Below are 16,768 nucleotides of genomic sequence, written 5' to 3'. Positions count from 1 at the left end.
TATTGCAATTAAGAACAACTTTTACTTTTTATTAAAGGTACTGCTGAAGAAATGCCCAAGGGATTCTTAATGTTATGTCATGTTGGTAAAAATGGTCGCCCTGATAGTGGAAAGGTATGTGTTGGTATTTTAGCACAAAATCTTGGTTTTTAATACCTCCGAAAAAGGTATATTTTTGGCACTCATTATTTTGGTATTATAGCACAAAATGTTGTTTTTTCATAATTTTACTATAAGTGTCTTAAACAAAAAAGAAATATATCTCCTATAAAATCTATTTATTATACCCCCCCCCCAAAAAAAAAAAATTATATATGTTTTTTAGACACCACCTCCACCAAAAGCTGCTCCTGCTCCAGAGGAAGAAAATGAAGAAGAAGAAGCAAAGATGATAAAACCAAAGGGGCCAGAGATAGACCCAACTAAACCTCTTTCCAAAATGGAGAACCCACTTGAAGCCTACAGGTATGGTATGGCAGTGCCTATTTTCATTTTTATCTTGCCCTTTTTCCATTTATTTTAAATTTCCGCTTGCTTGTATGTTGCGTTACATTCCCTAAAAAGTCTTGCGGTATGGCAGTCGAAACGTCCAAAATATATTGCGATTTTTTTACCAGATGATCCGCTAAAAGGATATTTACATTATACTTGATAGCTAGAAAAAAAGAATAAAAATGAGCCTTTAGCCCTCCTTGCTATTCAAAAAATGCTGTTTTCATCATGAAAAATGAACAAATTCAACTCTAATATTGCTGCCACTTGTTCCCAGGCTCATGAACTGCTTTTTAAAACTTTGGAAGCAACTAGAACTTCTCAAACTGAACTGGGGGAAACACAAGCTTCATATTGAAGATATAAATTCTCCTGAACTGTTCAGGTAATGTATGCAATACCCTGGGTGTTGGCCTTGCTGGGTTAATGGGAAAACTTTGGCCTAATTTGGAAGTTACAGGTATCACTGTAAAACCCCACCCATGTTAAATGCATATTCTAAAGTAGTGGTAATGAACCATTTTTTGGCTGAATTGTAATGTTTTCTGGCTCACTGTGTTTACCCATATTGAATAGATAGTCAGAGTTAGAAAAAACAGATTCTTATAGTTTTTTTAAATTTATTTCCTTTCGTACACAGAGACTTTTCTCACATTTTCCGATCTGAAATTATGGCTCCCGTGTTCACAACTATGGCTCGGCAGATGGGCCATCTTGACCAATATGACGACGCAGCTTCAGATGATCAACCAATCAGCAACCCACCTGGAGCTCCAGAACTTGCTGTTCGTGCTAGGCTGGTATGACTGGTGCTGTTGTTTTTTTGTGGTTTTTACCTTTTTTTAAAAGTTATGTTATTTTGTTTATAAGGCAAGTTTTTATCTGGCCCATTGTTCAGTTATCGAAGGATATTCTGATACGAGATTCTGATACGAATGGTAATAGGCATATGTTTCATTGGACAATACACGTACATTGTTCCAACATAGTGGTCACTCAATGGGTTGTAGCACCCTGGGTGTCGGGTTAATGGGCCAAATCTGGCCTAAATTTCAGAACTCATGGCGTGCCACGCTGTAGGACCTCACCTATATAGAATAGAGTTGAAAAAAATTGCTAAAAGAGCTATATTTTACTTGTTTTAAGTAACCGAAAGTTTATTTTTTTCAATGATTTTGTTTTTACACCAGGTTATCAAACTGCTTGATGTCCTTGAATGTCACATGATCAGCGACGTAAGGCACCGGATTGGTCGAGAGCTTACTCTTGTTCTGGCTGAGCGATCTCGTGAAGAGACGGCTCTTCCTGCTGATCTCTGGCGCCAATCCAGTGGCGGTGGCGGAGCCGTACGAGAAAATTTTACCGTCAGTCGTCCACATATTGTGGAAGATTTTATTCAGAGGTAAAATTGATAAATGTTGTATAAGTGTGGTGGAATGTCTTTTTTTAATAAAAAAAGTGATAGAAAATTATGCCTTTTGTATTAATGGTATACATTAAAGCTTTTGTCCAATTTTCTGAAGTGTTTAGTAATTAAAAAAAAAAAATAATAAGCATGCTGAAACATTAGGCTTAGTTAAAACTCAAAATTAGGATTCAACTTGAACATGGGTTCTTTAGGGGTTGTGGTTATAGAAAATGTTTAAGAATTTGTGTGTTATATTCTATATACCGTTTTACCTATTAAAAAAGTTTCTTTATACAGGTTAATGTCAGAATACGAAAGTGAGAATGGAAATGTTATTTTCAAGAAAGACCATCTTAACCATGCGTTATCCAAACTTGCTTCTTCTGTTATGCAAAGGTAATATAATGTTTTAATATATCTTTATCATGACTTACAGTTTTTGGTGCTTTTGATTGGAATCAATGGGTATTAGGGGGCATGTGTCTTTGGGCAAAACAAAAAACTTCAACCCAGTGGTCACTAGTAGGTTGTAGCATACTGGGCGTCATGGTAATGTGCCAATAACGTATCACGATGTTGGACGACATCGAATAAAAGACATTTTTTTGGAAGGTTTGCAAAATGTTTTTTTTCTAAGCTTTTTTATATTACCAGGGAGCGAGAAAATTACGAGAGTTACTCAGCATATTATGAAAATTTGCTGCGTCATCACCACCACCTACTGTATATGAAGGAACTTGAGATGAAAGCTTTTAAAACTAAGAATTCAACAACTTCTGATGGAGATTTGAATGCACAGGTAATTTTATCTACTAAAATGCTAGTAATCACTTGTTGGGGTAATGGACCAATTTCTGGCCTAAATCCCAGGTTCTCGACAAGGGCCTCAATCGCATAGAATAAAATGGTAACCATCCTTAAAATATTGCATACTTGTTTTTACTGTTTTCTATACCTTATGCAAACAATTTGTTCTAAATACATAAAGTCCTATGGTAAGGTACACCATGGGACCTGGGGTGTAAGCAAGAGTTGCCCTATTACCTCAACACTCTTAACTAACAAAACAGAATACTATAAACTTAATACCCAAAGGTCTACTCAAAGACCCATAAAAAATAAACTATATTAAAATTTTAAAATTTCTGACCAAAACTGGTTTTATCCAGTTCCAACTGGCTGATCACAGTCATGAGTTGATACTTGAGATCACAGCTCTGCGTGCAAAGATAACGGAGATGCGAGAGCAGAGTATGACCATGGATCAAGATATAAGAGATGATGTTAGAAAAGATTATCAGGTAAAGTATTTGTGTAAACTAAAAGTTTGGCGCATACGGGTCTGTTACAGTGCAGGGTTTAAATATGTAGAGGTAAGAAAAGGCTTAAGGTGTATGAACACCTGTGTTATAACTACTGTTTTTGCCCCTTCATGGGTAGATAAGTTCCATTCATTCAAGTCACGATCAAGTGCTACGAATTATGTAACAGACCAAATCCAAGGCTAGAATATTGTATAATATAATAAATATATATTTCGGATAAATGCCATCGTTAGTCTCTTATTCAAACAGAATGTCTATTCATTCTTTCTTCTTATTTTAGGATCTTGTCCAGAACCTCTTTGAGGCTTGTTTACAGATGAAGTCCCGTCTCGCTCAGTGTCATCTCTCCATCCATGATGATGTGAGAGGATTGATCTCCGAGAGCAGAGAGGAGGCAATGAGATCACTTGGGAAGCTGAAGGACCAAGCTGCATCTTCTACTGCGGAGGAACGACTTAAAACCATCAGTGCAAAGGTTTGTGGAGGCTTCTTTTTATTCAATTTTTTTAAAGTATATTTTTCTATAAAATTGTATGCGTGTGTTTTTATTCTCTGTCTGTGTTTTTTTTTTTTCTGCATCTGTAGTATAGGCCTAACCCATAAACTTTTTAACATAAAACCACTCCAGCAAACTAAATTTGAGTATAATTATTGGAACATAAAGCACTAATAGAAATAAAAGCAACAATATTAACTACAAAGCAGTATTAAAGTGCGAGCAGTAAAATAAGAGACATTACACAATCATTACATATTGGTCAAAAAATTGGTTATATTAGTATGTGCAAAATTTTTGAAATCATCATTTGTTTAGAAAACTTATAAAATCAAAATTTTGTTTGTAAAATTGATAAATATCAATATTTTGTTTGGAAAAAAATAAAACTTGAATTCTTAAACAAAGCTTAAAACACTTTGTCAAAGATCTGATAGCAACACTGTTAAAAAATTCATTGATTTTCGGCAACACTGAACACTTTTACAACTTTGCTATCATCAACCACAGCTAAGTTACCATTAGCAAACACACAGACTGCATGCGGGAAGGTAATACCATCTTCCTTTGTTAATACATGGCTCAGAAACTGTCCTTCTTCAGAATACAAAGATACCCTGTTGTTGCATTCGTCTGCCACATATATCCTGCAAAAAAAATTAAGTTATATATTCTAAAAATAAGAATTTTTAAAACGCCTCAGGAGCTAATTTATTTGGTAAAAAAGTTACATTTGTGGAACATGATAACTGGTAAGCGGGCATGGGGTGTATAAAACAGATCATAGCAGCTGTCGTTTCCAGCCACACGAGGATAAAACAAGTTACATTTATTTAAGGAACATTTCAACAGCTACATTTTCAAACATAAAAAAACTTTACCTGTTATGCTGGTCCACTGCTACAGAACTTGGATATCTAAACTGTTCATTGGAAACACCAAATGATCCAAACTTGCTGTAAAATGTCCCATCATGGTTGTATATGTTTACCTCATGCTTGTTGTAGTCTGGTACTATAATCTGGAATGGAAAAATTGAGATAACAAATTTTGTCAATGTTTTTTTTTATGAAATGTGTTATGTTTTTGGATCTCATGTAGATAGTGCTCAATCTGTCTATTTGAAAATACGGTGATTTAAAGTACAACTAGAGCTTGATTTTAACTGGAGGTCCTAAAAATGCAGCCCAGAGTACATTAATGTATGTATGTCTTTAGACCTAAAATTAACTGATGTTTTGCACTACTGGTGTGCTTTCATACAGTAACTCTATTGTGGCAAATCTGTACGTTTTGCCACAAGCCGCCGTGAATTTCAAGGGTTAACTTCACCTACCTGATCCATTGTATTGACTGCAATCCTTCCCAACCATTGTGTCTTTCCTGATGTAGGAGCGCTCACAACATCTAATATGCTCCTATTCCTCTTCTCATTGATAACAATACCCCCAGTTTCCAAATCAACCATGATCAAATTATCATTCGAATCAATTGCAATTCCACCCAATTTTCCAAAGTCTGGACTTGGCCCAACCTGTCTTACCCATTCTCCAGTGTTTGTCCATAAAGTGACACATTTTCCACTTGACACGGCAACCTACAAAACCATCAGAAAATTACAACAAAATAATCTTAATTTTTCATTCTACCACTTAAAGGTGAGTTCTGGTTTTATAACAGACAGAGTTGGTTGACCACCCCAACACCCTGGCCGTAAGACATATGTGGTTAATGGTATCGAGTATCGAACCCAGTATTTTTAGTTACTAGGATAATAGGCTAACCCTGGCCTAAATACTAGTGCCCATAACATACCACACTGCAGTATCTCACCCACTTAGAATAAAATTCTTTAGTTACAATTTGAGCACCTAACCACTGGATAAAACTATATAAACCCCAACATATATACAGCATACCTGTCTTCCTCTATATAAAGTTGTTAAGCTTCTGGGTTTCAAGGGGACATTATGCGCTGAAGTTATTTTTACCACTCCAGTCAGCTGCCCTGTACTGCCATCGTGTGCTTGAACCCTGTGGTTCTGGTTGTCCGTTAACCACAAGGTGTCCTCAGCGCTCACAGCAATTTCCGGCAAAACTTGAAATGGAGTAACACCGCTATCTAAGCCCGCTTCCACTGCTTTACCAACGCTGAAACGAAGATAAATTATTTAAATGTTTTTTATATGGAAAATCTCTATATGCCCTTATATACCATTATTTCGAACAGGCAACTTTTTAATGATTTTTTAAAAAAAATATTAATTTATTTTTTTAAATCAAACTAGTTAATTTAGGTTTGAAACCATATGTTTTAGAACCAATCTATTTTTTTAAGCTTGACCCAGTATTTTTGGGACCAAAGTTATTATTTTGAAGCTGACCCATTTTTTTTAGAAGTAAACCAGTTGTTTTATAACAGAAGTATTAATATTCATATCTTACCAGTACAATAGCTTGTTAGAACTTCTTTTCATTGATAAGCTGTTTTTCCTTCCATGATTCAATGCATTCCCTGCACTACGCCTCCTATTCATATCCTGCAAGGGATCAACTGCCTGGATGTTGGGGAACTGATCCTCCGTGTTTCCTCCATAACTTTTTCTCCTCGTTGCTCTTGTGCTCCGAGCTGGACTTGGAGGTTGCTCTTCCTTTTTTGGAAGGTCCTCCTCGGAGTATGAGTCACTGGAGAAAGAGTCATCCTCCTCACTTTCATCTGTATCCTCGTATCCGTTTATTGCTCTTCGGCGAGCAAAAATCTCAGCTGTCTTTTGAGTTAGATCTTCATCTTCCGGATTAAGGAGCATAAACGGAGGCGGGGGAGGTGGGAGAGGGAGTGGAGGTAGCTCCTTATTGCTCCCTTCTTCACTCTTCGGAGGACTATTTTCCCCAGACTCTTCACTTTGAGTGTGATCTTCATATAATTCATCATTGTCGTCAAAAAATGGGATTGTGTCGTAAAGACTTTCCTCTTCAGCCTGGTTTGAGTCTTGTTGTTCCAATTGCTTGTACTTAATAAAAAAAACTCATGTTATATTTTAAGACTGTGTGTAATGTTATCTTGAAGGTTATCATGTTACATACAAATATGAACTAAACATGCTTCAATTAAAAGGTTAATGTAAAATTAATGTGTAAACATTCTACCCATATTTTCAAAAATACAGAAAAATTTGTAAAATTCTCCCTATAATTTTCCTTTAAAGATGATCATCTTACCTGTACATCTGGAGGAAAATCATAAATTGGCTCTTCTTCGCTCTCCTCCTTCACTGGCTCTTCCTTCTTTTGTTCTTCCATCACTTTAGATCTTCTGTTTCGATCCACCAGAAACCCCAAGTGTTTTGCCAACTTTGAGAAGTCAGAATCATTTGCATGGAATTTTATCTGCAAAGTAATATAAATAAATATATTAAACAACTCGTGGGTATTTGAATAATAGGCTGATGATGCTTTTATGGGTGAAATATCTATTTCTCTGGTTAAAAAAATACGGATTAGGTCACTTTCAATACAAACATAACATCCCACATAATGTTTTGCTGCGTTTTAGCACTTAATGTATTCTGTTACAAGTTAATGAGATATAACCAACAGTGTGAGTGCTAGATCAGGACTAGATTTACAACACAACACTTGTATCTTACATTAAAAGACTCATTCCTTTAAATTCTCTAAAACTTACCGAAGTTCTATATGGTGTATGTATAGCAGCGGGCAGATGGCCAGCTTTTGTCGATTTCATGGTTTTCCTGACCATTTGCTTAAAGTTCTGTAAATCTAACGGAGCACCTCCCCCCTGTAGTATCCTGCTACCCACTGAACAACACTGCGTCACCAACTTTAGACTCTGCATTTGTACTTTTATCATCTCTTTGGCTTCCTGAGGAATTTATACAACTAATACAATTGGTCACAAAATCATAGCAAAAATTGCACAAAAATGGAATTGTATATAGTACTGTGGGGTAAGATAGATACTGTGAGCACATAATACCCCATAATTCGTTATTGAGTTTTTAACAATTAACAACACTTTAAGAGTCATTAGGATTCTGTATATAATTCTGTAAATATTCTTTGTTTACTACTAAGTAAAACAATATAAAATAATGAAAAAATTGACTATCATAGACAAACCTACAATCAATTCTGCTGTGTTAATGCAACAGAAAAATACTTTCACGATTCACTTATTTTTTAACAAAATTTGAAAAAATAAAGCCACCTAGATTATATTGCATTATAAATCGATTTTATGACATCATAATCACCTTTACTGGATCATAATCCTTTTCAAACATGTTGTCAAGATCTTGAATGAGTTTTACTTTGTTTGCGCGAATAGAAGCCACGTAACTCTCCACAGCTCTTTCAATTTCTTTACGGATTTTCATTTTTTCGCGGTTAATACTTCGTTCATATTCTTTTACATATTTTGTCTGAAATTTTATCAAAAAATTTGTTTCGAATTTTAATAAAATTATTTGTATAAAAAATTCACTAAAAAGTTTTATTTTTATATTTCGTCAGATAAATTTGTTTGACAATTTTATTCGGAGTTATCCGAGAATTTGACATACTTGTCTAAGCCTACATAATCCGGCAATTAGACACGTGTCGCAAAAATTGCAAAGTATTGTTAGACTAAATTGCCAGTAGATTAGTCTCAAAAATAAATTATTTTTTACATTTTTTAAAAGTATTTTTTTAAAACATTTTTTTTGTTAACACATTTATTTAAAGAAAGCTGTAACAGTTTAACTTTTTTCCAGTTTGCTCTGCAATATATAAACTTCAACCTACTTGTATAACGAGTCATATGTCACTTAGTTAGATAACTGTACAGTGTTATGCTTTGGGGCATGAGTTTGTTTTTATATCCACCACAATCAGCTTAAGATTGTAAGGAGATTCTGACTCATACACCAATAGATAACTTGAATCAACGGTGGCTATACATATTCTTTACCAATTTGAAGTGCTTTGTAGAATACAAGTATTAAAAATGTATATATTAAAGTGGGGTATGGTCATCTCTATGTTTTTAGTTGTATCTTCACAACATAAAAAAAATTAGGATAAAAAAAATCATAGTAAAAAATTAATATGATAAAAAAGTTATAGCAATCTCAATAAAGAAAAACAATTGGAAACACTGTAAGCATTAAAAAAGTATAGGAAACACTGCAACACACCACCTACCTGTTGATTACATTTCTCAATTTTCTTTTCCGCCGATTGCAGCGTTCTTTCTATCTCCTCTTTTTCTTTTGCGTAAGACACAATATTGATCGTCATGTCTTGGTCACCGTACATCGTGATCTTCCCGTTTCTTCCTCTTCTTCCCCCGCCTCCGGAACCCCCAGATCGACTCACCAACTTCTGCATTGCCCTGTTCTCTTTTAGACCCTCGAGTGACTTCCCGTACCAAGTAGTGAGAAGTTTACAGACTTTGCATCTGATCATTGATTCTCCTGTTAAGTATACAAAAATGTAAATATATATTATTCTGAATGAACGACAGTCATTATAACACCGGTGTTCTGTTACATACACCTTGTGCCAGCTGACAAGCTACCACGTATGTAACTTTGTTAGTAATTGCTTTTTTATATGTATATATATATATATATATAATATTGTACAGCTGACAATTTGGACAACCCATTAGTGACCACTAGGTTGGAGCAATTTGCCGTTAAGTGTCTTGCCCAAGGTCACATATACCTACAATGGTAACATAGGCAAATCTATAGTTCATATATAATAAATTCTATGAACCCTTTTCTGTCTTCACATACCTGTCTCTCTATTCCTTGTCCTCAAATGCATCGCACATTGCTGGCATATTGTATGCGAGCATTTCAGTTGTTTTGGTTTGCTACAAACTTCTTTACACACATGGCAACACATAAAGGTCCTAACCATATCTTGTACATCATTTCCTTTTAAAGGCACAGTGAAGTTCCTTTTCGTGCTCATATCTTCTGGGTAAATAAATTCGAACCCAGGATCCTGTAGCACTACACTGGCAGGGGTTGGGGAACAAAATCCGTTGCAGTTTTCAAAATTTTGCTCGTAAACACTCCCTATACAACTAGTTGTTCTCCTTATGGGAAAATTTGGCGGGAAATTTGAAAATTCTTGTCTGGGTTGTCCAATCACACTCACAGCGTAATCATGTTGCTCTAAAAGTAAAATTAATAATATTAATTTTTATCTGTTTTTATAAATAGCGAAGATTCAAAAAAATATAGATAAAAATATAGATTTCTACACCTTTTTACAATACTGACTAAAATAAATATTTTCTGCTAAATAATTATTAAACCTAATAAACTGGATAAAATTAATTAAGAAATTATTTTATAAATTATTTATTTTTCCTTATAAATCTAACCCAGAGACTGTAAATATAAATTTTCAACTAATATTATACATCTTTAATTTATTGCATCAAAATAAGCAGACCCTAAAACAGTATACACTATATGCTGTAGCAACTAAACTAACACATGCATAAAGTCAGTTAATTCTAAATGACCTGCTCTATGTCAACCTAGTTTTGTCACGTTGCTAAACTGACCTATTACCATAAATAAATAAATAAACAATGACATTCCCCGGCCAGCCAGCTCATGCACATAGCTCATACTGCATGGTATGTTAAAATAAAATGTCAATTTTTTCACTGCTGTTATGTAACATATTTTTCACATGGTTGTCTCATGGATTAACAGTGATTACATAATGCTACCTATTAATTATAAAGCTCATTATGACCAAAGTTTGTTTCAATGAATTGTAATGTTATTCTGCGTTGTTCCTGCCCTAAGGGGTTTATTTAAAAATGTTGTTACTTTAGAATCACAATTTATAATGACATAATTTCCTAAATACCTCATCTAAGTATAATTGCATAATTCTACCCCTATTAATTTTATGACGTCTTTTTCTTAATAGCTCCACTTAGGCCCCCCTAATCACTTGTAAACGTAAACTTTCCTTTTATACCTAAACGATCTTTGATATCTAAAAACACACGTCGTTAGACTAATTATCGTTGTGTAATATGTAAGGTATACCTCTCGTGTGGTATCCGTTAAAGTGGAAGCCTCTGGCGTTTTGGAACATCTTGAATTTCAAGTTTTAGCCCACAGCCACGCCGATAGTGGCGTGCGTCACGTTGTATATTTACCAAACCAAAGGCACTTGCGGTAACTTGACGACAGCTATTTGCAGTAATCTGTAATGGAATCTCTAAGTTACTTTACCTTGACCTTTAAAGTGAAATATATAAAAAAAATACTAATAAAACCTAAAAATAAATTATAAAACCTAAACAAAAGTTATAAAAACCTAAAAAAAAAATTATAAAATTAAAAAAATTAATTCTAAACTATTTTCTTAACAAAATTACAATAATTTTCTGATATACATAACCAGCTCAGTAAATTACCTCAATGGATTTCTGCTTTTTCAAAAATTCTGTTTTTTTTTTCTTTGAAAATATGTCTATACCTAATACCTAACCCTCCAGCTTTGCCAAGCTAAATGTTTCAAGTTTAACAGCTTCTGTTAGAGAAAAAGGGGTTGTAATTATAATTATCACCACTAATGTGTAGCAGAAAAGATAATTTTACTTCACCTGTCAATCAAATTTACCCCCAGGGCACAATTATTTGAATACAGGTTCAAATTTATTTTCTTTTTTGAATGTTTTCAGTCTTCTAAAAAAGCTGTTAAATTTGAGCAACACTTAACTGCAAATTTAACACATACATGTCTTTACAGTTTACTGTTAGAAGTTATTGTGTTTTAAAAGCTTGGGTAAATAATCTTATGTAATCCTACTTCAGTTGTTTACATGTTACAAGGCCCTATACACAATAGTTATATTACTACATTGCTTTTTGCCATTGTGTTTTTAAATAATCAGTTCTGTTTCCTCACTTTACAGATTTATTCTTTAAATTTTGATTTGACCACAAAAACATGGTAAAAGTGAATATTTTACAAATTAGAAGTTTTCTGCCCTTTATTATTCTATGTAATACTTTATAAAGTTTTTTTAGCACTTCGCAATTTTTTTATAATTATTTCATAATTTTTTCATCATATTTTATATTTTCGCTATGATTTATTACAGTAGTCTTAGTTATTTTAGCTATTTTTGTTCCTTTTTCTAATGTTTGCCCTTTTTTATAGGAACATCAAATAAAAGAGATGCGCCACGAGAAATATGAGCTTAACATGCTCCTCAGTAAACTTAACACTCTTCATCACTGGAAGCGTTCGACCACTGGGGGGAGATATAAGGTCACCGTCGAGAAATTAACGCACGAAGTGACAAAGTAAGAAAAAAAGTAAAAAGTAGTATAAAATGTAAAAAAGTGTAAGAAGTATCATTATTAATAGGGTAGTGGATAAATTCTATCCATAAAATTGCATGAATTGGCTAAAAACAATATTTATTGATAATATGAATTGAAATTAGAATATGTATAAGTAAAACTTTTTATGTTCAGTTTATGGGCCAACTTTTAATTGAAATTAATCACACTTTCTAACTGCCAACATAGCTTTATACAGTACTAGGAAATAAGTAGTTAACATAATAGAACACTGCAAACAAGTCAATAAACTTTATCTTTATTTTATTAAAGCAATAAGGATTGTAGTTAGAGAATTTTATGTTTATCAATAAATGTCATATATAATTAAAAAGGGTTATTTTTCAGTCACTTTATATTGCGACTATTTAATTTCGTATTAGATTTTAAATGATAAAAAATAATAGACTGAAAAATAAAAATGTTGTATAAGTTTGACAAATACAAAAATATAGCAGTTTTCTTAATTTTTGTCTTTAAACCAACATTGTTTTTATTTACAGAACGACAGCGTGTTATATTATTAAAAACGAAAATACCTTTACATGCAGCATGTTTTTATTTTTATGTCTAAATAATTTATTTTTATAATATTTTTTGATTTCTTTTACAGAACTCGACAAGATTGTCTTGGGAAACAACTCGTTGGTAAAGAGGAAGCAGATTTGCTTCGAGAGGAGCTACATTCTGCTCGCCAATCTCTGCAAGCATCAGAAGTTCGACTTAAAAAAGCATACGAGCAAATGGAACGAGAGAAAAAAGTTCTGAAAGAAAAAGCGTACAAAGACGCACAAGAAGAAAGAAGCAGGCAAGTTAATAAGTTTTAGTTTATTCTATGTGGGTGAAGTCTTACAGCGGGGCAAGCCATGGGTCCTAGGATTTATGACAGGATTTACCCATTACCCCAACACCCTTGGTGCTACAGCATGGACCTCAATAAACATTGTGGTCCAATCCGAGGTCCTAATAATGTACTTTGCTGTAGGACCTCACACATATAGAAAACAAGGGGAAATTGAAGTATTTTTAATTTTTAAACTTTTTATCCCTTTCATGCCACAAAAATCTACAGAAAAACAAATCCTAATCTACTTTTATTTCTAACACAATGTACTTTATTTCAAGCTAAGTAAATTTCATTATGTCAAATACTTCTGACTAATTTTCCACTAAAGCAACTTCAGTTTTACTAAAATCAAACACAACAATTGCCTTTAAATTCTTATTCACTTTAAAAATAATTGCTAATAAAATAAACTGTCCTAACTACACTACATGCCACCACCATTTCCTCACAAATACCAAACAGAATAAACAGTAGTTAGCCAGTCTCTAACTACAATAAACAAATCCACCCAAAATGCATTCTTCAAACCAAAACAATCTTATCTTCACCTTTACTGGTGGTCACATTTACAATGACAGATGGCACAAGTCTTCAATCATTGTGAACATTTTCTATTGTTGAGTCCACAGGTTTAATGGTTATTGTTATACAGCCATAATACATAACAATAGTGTAAACTAGTAAATCCAGGTGCTTACTTATATGACTAGAAACACACTTGTGGCTCAAAATAACCAACAATATAATCTTTTTGGATTGAAAATAAAATGCATTTAAACTAAAGAATGAATATTTCAATTGTATAATATATTATTCTTTCAGCAAATTTCATGCTGAAAGAGCTGAAATACAAGTATAATATGCCCGGCGGCAACAGTACATATTATAGTATACTGTATACATATATCGCCTATTTAACCATCTCCTATTATACAGGCAACAGTTGGAGCACGCCAGGCAAAGAAATCTTGACCGTTTGGTCATAGAACTCGAGGAAAAAGACAAACGTTTCAAAGCTTTAGCAACGGAAGTGGAAAGAAATACCCGATATGACCAGAGCAATCAAATTAAAGTTCAAAAGTAAAAAATTATTCATTTTTTGGCCTTTAAACTGTAATCTGTGCACACCGTGTTACAGTGACCATTATAGCTTCCAATCTTTACTAATTGCTTCATTATTTCTGATGGCAGCATTTAATAGGCAGGTCTGGACATGCCACTGAGGCAATTGCAGGAAATTTTCTTTACTTTAGCTGACAAATTTTATGAAGTAATTATATTATTATTCCATATTACAATGGAATATTTTTCTATATTGCTGCCAACAATATAAACTCTGTTTGTTTTAATTGAGTGATTTTAATATGGTACACGTTTTCCTTGTTAAACAGTATGTTGTATTGTAAAGCTTTTTTAATCCAATATACAATGGTCTAATTCGAAAAACTTGAACTTTTTATTTAGGTAAAATTACAAAAATATCTAAAGGAGTCTAATCTGAAAATGAAAAACTTCTAGCAATTCCTCTGCATATAAAATCCTTTCCCATACACACACATATACATGTATATGTAAATATAAACTCATATACCTCAACCATGTATTCTGTTACTTCTGCTACCAGTCATAATGTAAATATTTTTTTAGCAGCTCTTATGGTATAAAAACATGTTCCGTAACTTTAAACTTTTTCCACCAGGAGTTTAAAAGAGATGAGTGCCCAGTTATCTATTGAAAGGAATCTAAAATTAAACGCATTCGACCAAGTTGATAATCTCCAAGCACAGATCATGGACACTGAGAGAGATATGACTGTTCATACACCAAGCAGACCTACTAGTGCTACACTAAGTGAGATTTTTTTCTGTTTTGGATTTTTCAAGTTGAAAATGTGTTGTGAGCTTAATAAAGTTTGGGAAGCACTGTTCGAAAAGCTTAATTAAGTTTGGGAAGCACTGTTCGAACAGCTTAATAAAGTTTGGAAAGCACTTTCTCGGTAAAGTTTGGGAAACAGTTTTGAAACTGTACCATAAAAATTGAGAAACACTGGCCTACATCCTATTAACGTTTGGGAGACACTTTTTTAAAACTGACATATTAACCAAGTAATATTGTTTAACTGAAGGAGTTATTATATTGTTTGTAGGGTGTAACAGTTAACCCTTTTCCCCAAAAAAAGTAATTTATTTCTGTTTTATCCGAGAGCGCATTTTAAAAACTGTCATTTTACTGTTACTGCTGTTGTTTCGCTTTTGTAAACTTTCCCTATCTTTGAAACCAGGATCTAAAAAAACAAATTTCATTCAGGCATGCCACGAACAGCATCAGCTATGCAGAGTCGTCCACAGTCATCTTATCATTCAGCAAGAACCACAACACCAAGGTTTAAAGTTCGTCCTATGACTTCTGTACAGTCTGCATATGATATAAGAAGAGAAACACCATTACCAAGGAAAAGACCACAAACGGTAAGTTTTGTTGATGTAACTTATTTATTATTGTGTGGTAGGGGAAGCCAAGGTATAATATAGGTGTTACGTTTTATACATATATTGTCTGGGTTTAAGTTACCATATATGTGTCTGTAACTTATGTACTGTTGTGGGACAGGGAATGTCAAGGTATAACATGGGTGTTATGTGTCATACACATTGTGTTTGCTTTGGAGTTACAATGTATATATCTGTCTGACTGTTTTATTTTTTTCTGTGTAATTAAGATTTTGTATAAGTAATATAACCCATAAAAAGCTGTAATTTTGGCCTCATTTTAAATCATAAATCAAAACAGAAAATACCAAAATTTGTACATAAACAAACAACAAATTGTCAAAAGCTACCATGTTTATTCCAGGCTGCTGGTAGGTTAAAGAATAGAATAGCAGCTGCAATTTTAACAGAGATGTATCCAAGCACTGATGAACATGAGACCGTCATTCAACTAGATTGACCTAACACATATATGTGGCTTAACTAGCTTGCTGTAGAAAATTCCCAGAAAAAAATATAAGTTTTTCTTAAACAGCATTAAAAAGTGTTACAATAGCAGACATACTCCAAAAAAACGTACTTGTTTTAGGAATTTGAATTCATTATTAAAATACATGTGTTTTATATATATTAGGAAAGGTTTCATTTTTATACACTATGAACTTACAAAAAAAACTGCTTTTTGTATCTTAACACCTCTACCTTAAAAAGCAAGCTGTCTTTTTTCTAGAAAAAGTTTTTTAAACTTCACTGTGTTTTGTAAACAACAACTGTGATCACATATTTTTTAAAATTTCATTTGCACGAACAAATTTTTCAATGCTACCTAATACTAATACAAGTCTGGTATGAATTAATGTGAACATGAAATTTGTTTAAACTTAATTTTACTCGTATATTTTTACCCCATTTGCTTTATATATTATTGCTTAAAAGTAGTTGAACATATTTACAGCTTTTTGGGTTTCATTTCTACACTGCCGAAGCCTAATTTGCATAAATGTCGATTCACAAACTTAAAAACTAAAATTTACTAATAGTACTTTATAGATTTACCTACCAATCCATGTACCTTTCTTGTAATTTTTACCTTAACATTTTCAAAGTGTAGTTCCAATTTTATATTTCTCTGTATTTCTCTTCACTGTAGCATTAACTAGTAAAATGTGCCAAATGGTCAAGAAATAAACCAAATTAGACAAAGGCTCTAAACAGCTTACACTAAGAAACAGTGGCATACATTAATTGCTCACTGTCAGGCTCTAAAAACTCTTAAAGTGTCAGAAGATGGAAAAATACACTTTTTACAGGTAAG

At 33.2% G+C, this 16,768-nt stretch overlaps 1 protein-coding gene and 1 non-coding gene across 3 annotated transcripts in view; one reads left to right on the top strand and one right to left on the bottom strand.

Annotated features, from left to right (window-relative positions):
• The window catches only part of LOC100181268, a 27,877-nt gene extending 11,218 nt beyond the window's left edge, over window positions 1-16,659 (top strand). For both annotated transcript variants that reach the window (XM_002124508.5, XM_018814528.2), the window contains 15 exons: window positions 38-114; window positions 326-465; window positions 770-877; window positions 1,133-1,292; window positions 1,683-1,894; window positions 2,198-2,296; window positions 2,555-2,699; window positions 3,070-3,201; window positions 3,506-3,700; window positions 11,933-12,078; window positions 12,731-12,925; window positions 13,901-14,044; window positions 14,664-14,815; window positions 15,272-15,432; window positions 15,818-16,659. In XM_002124508.5, the coding sequence (XP_002124544.4) occupies window positions 38-114; window positions 326-465; window positions 770-877; window positions 1,133-1,292; window positions 1,683-1,894; window positions 2,198-2,296; window positions 2,555-2,699; window positions 3,070-3,201; window positions 3,506-3,700; window positions 11,933-12,078; window positions 12,731-12,925; window positions 13,901-14,044; window positions 14,664-14,815; window positions 15,272-15,432; window positions 15,818-15,913 (2,162 nt within the window). In that variant the 3' untranslated portion in view covers window positions 15,914-16,659. The remainder of the gene's footprint in view (window positions 1-37; window positions 115-325; window positions 466-769; window positions 878-1,132; window positions 1,293-1,682; window positions 1,895-2,197; window positions 2,297-2,554; window positions 2,700-3,069; window positions 3,202-3,505; window positions 3,701-11,932; window positions 12,079-12,730; window positions 12,926-13,900; window positions 14,045-14,663; window positions 14,816-15,271; window positions 15,433-15,817) is intronic.
• mir4190 (microRNA 4190) lies at window positions 14,495-14,553 on the bottom strand. Its single transcript, NR_034588.1, has one exon. It is a non-coding gene; the product is annotated as a microRNA 4190 (primary transcript).
• Window positions 16,660-16,768: the final 109 nt, after the last annotated feature.

Source organism: Ciona intestinalis, chromosome 12 (genome assembly GCF_000224145.3).
Source record: "Ciona intestinalis chromosome 12, KH, whole genome shotgun sequence".
NCBI lineage: Eukaryota > Metazoa > Chordata > Ascidiacea > Phlebobranchia > Cionidae > Ciona > Ciona intestinalis.
Note: the sequence above shows the minus strand (reverse complement) of the source record. Positions and strands in the feature narration are given on the sequence as shown.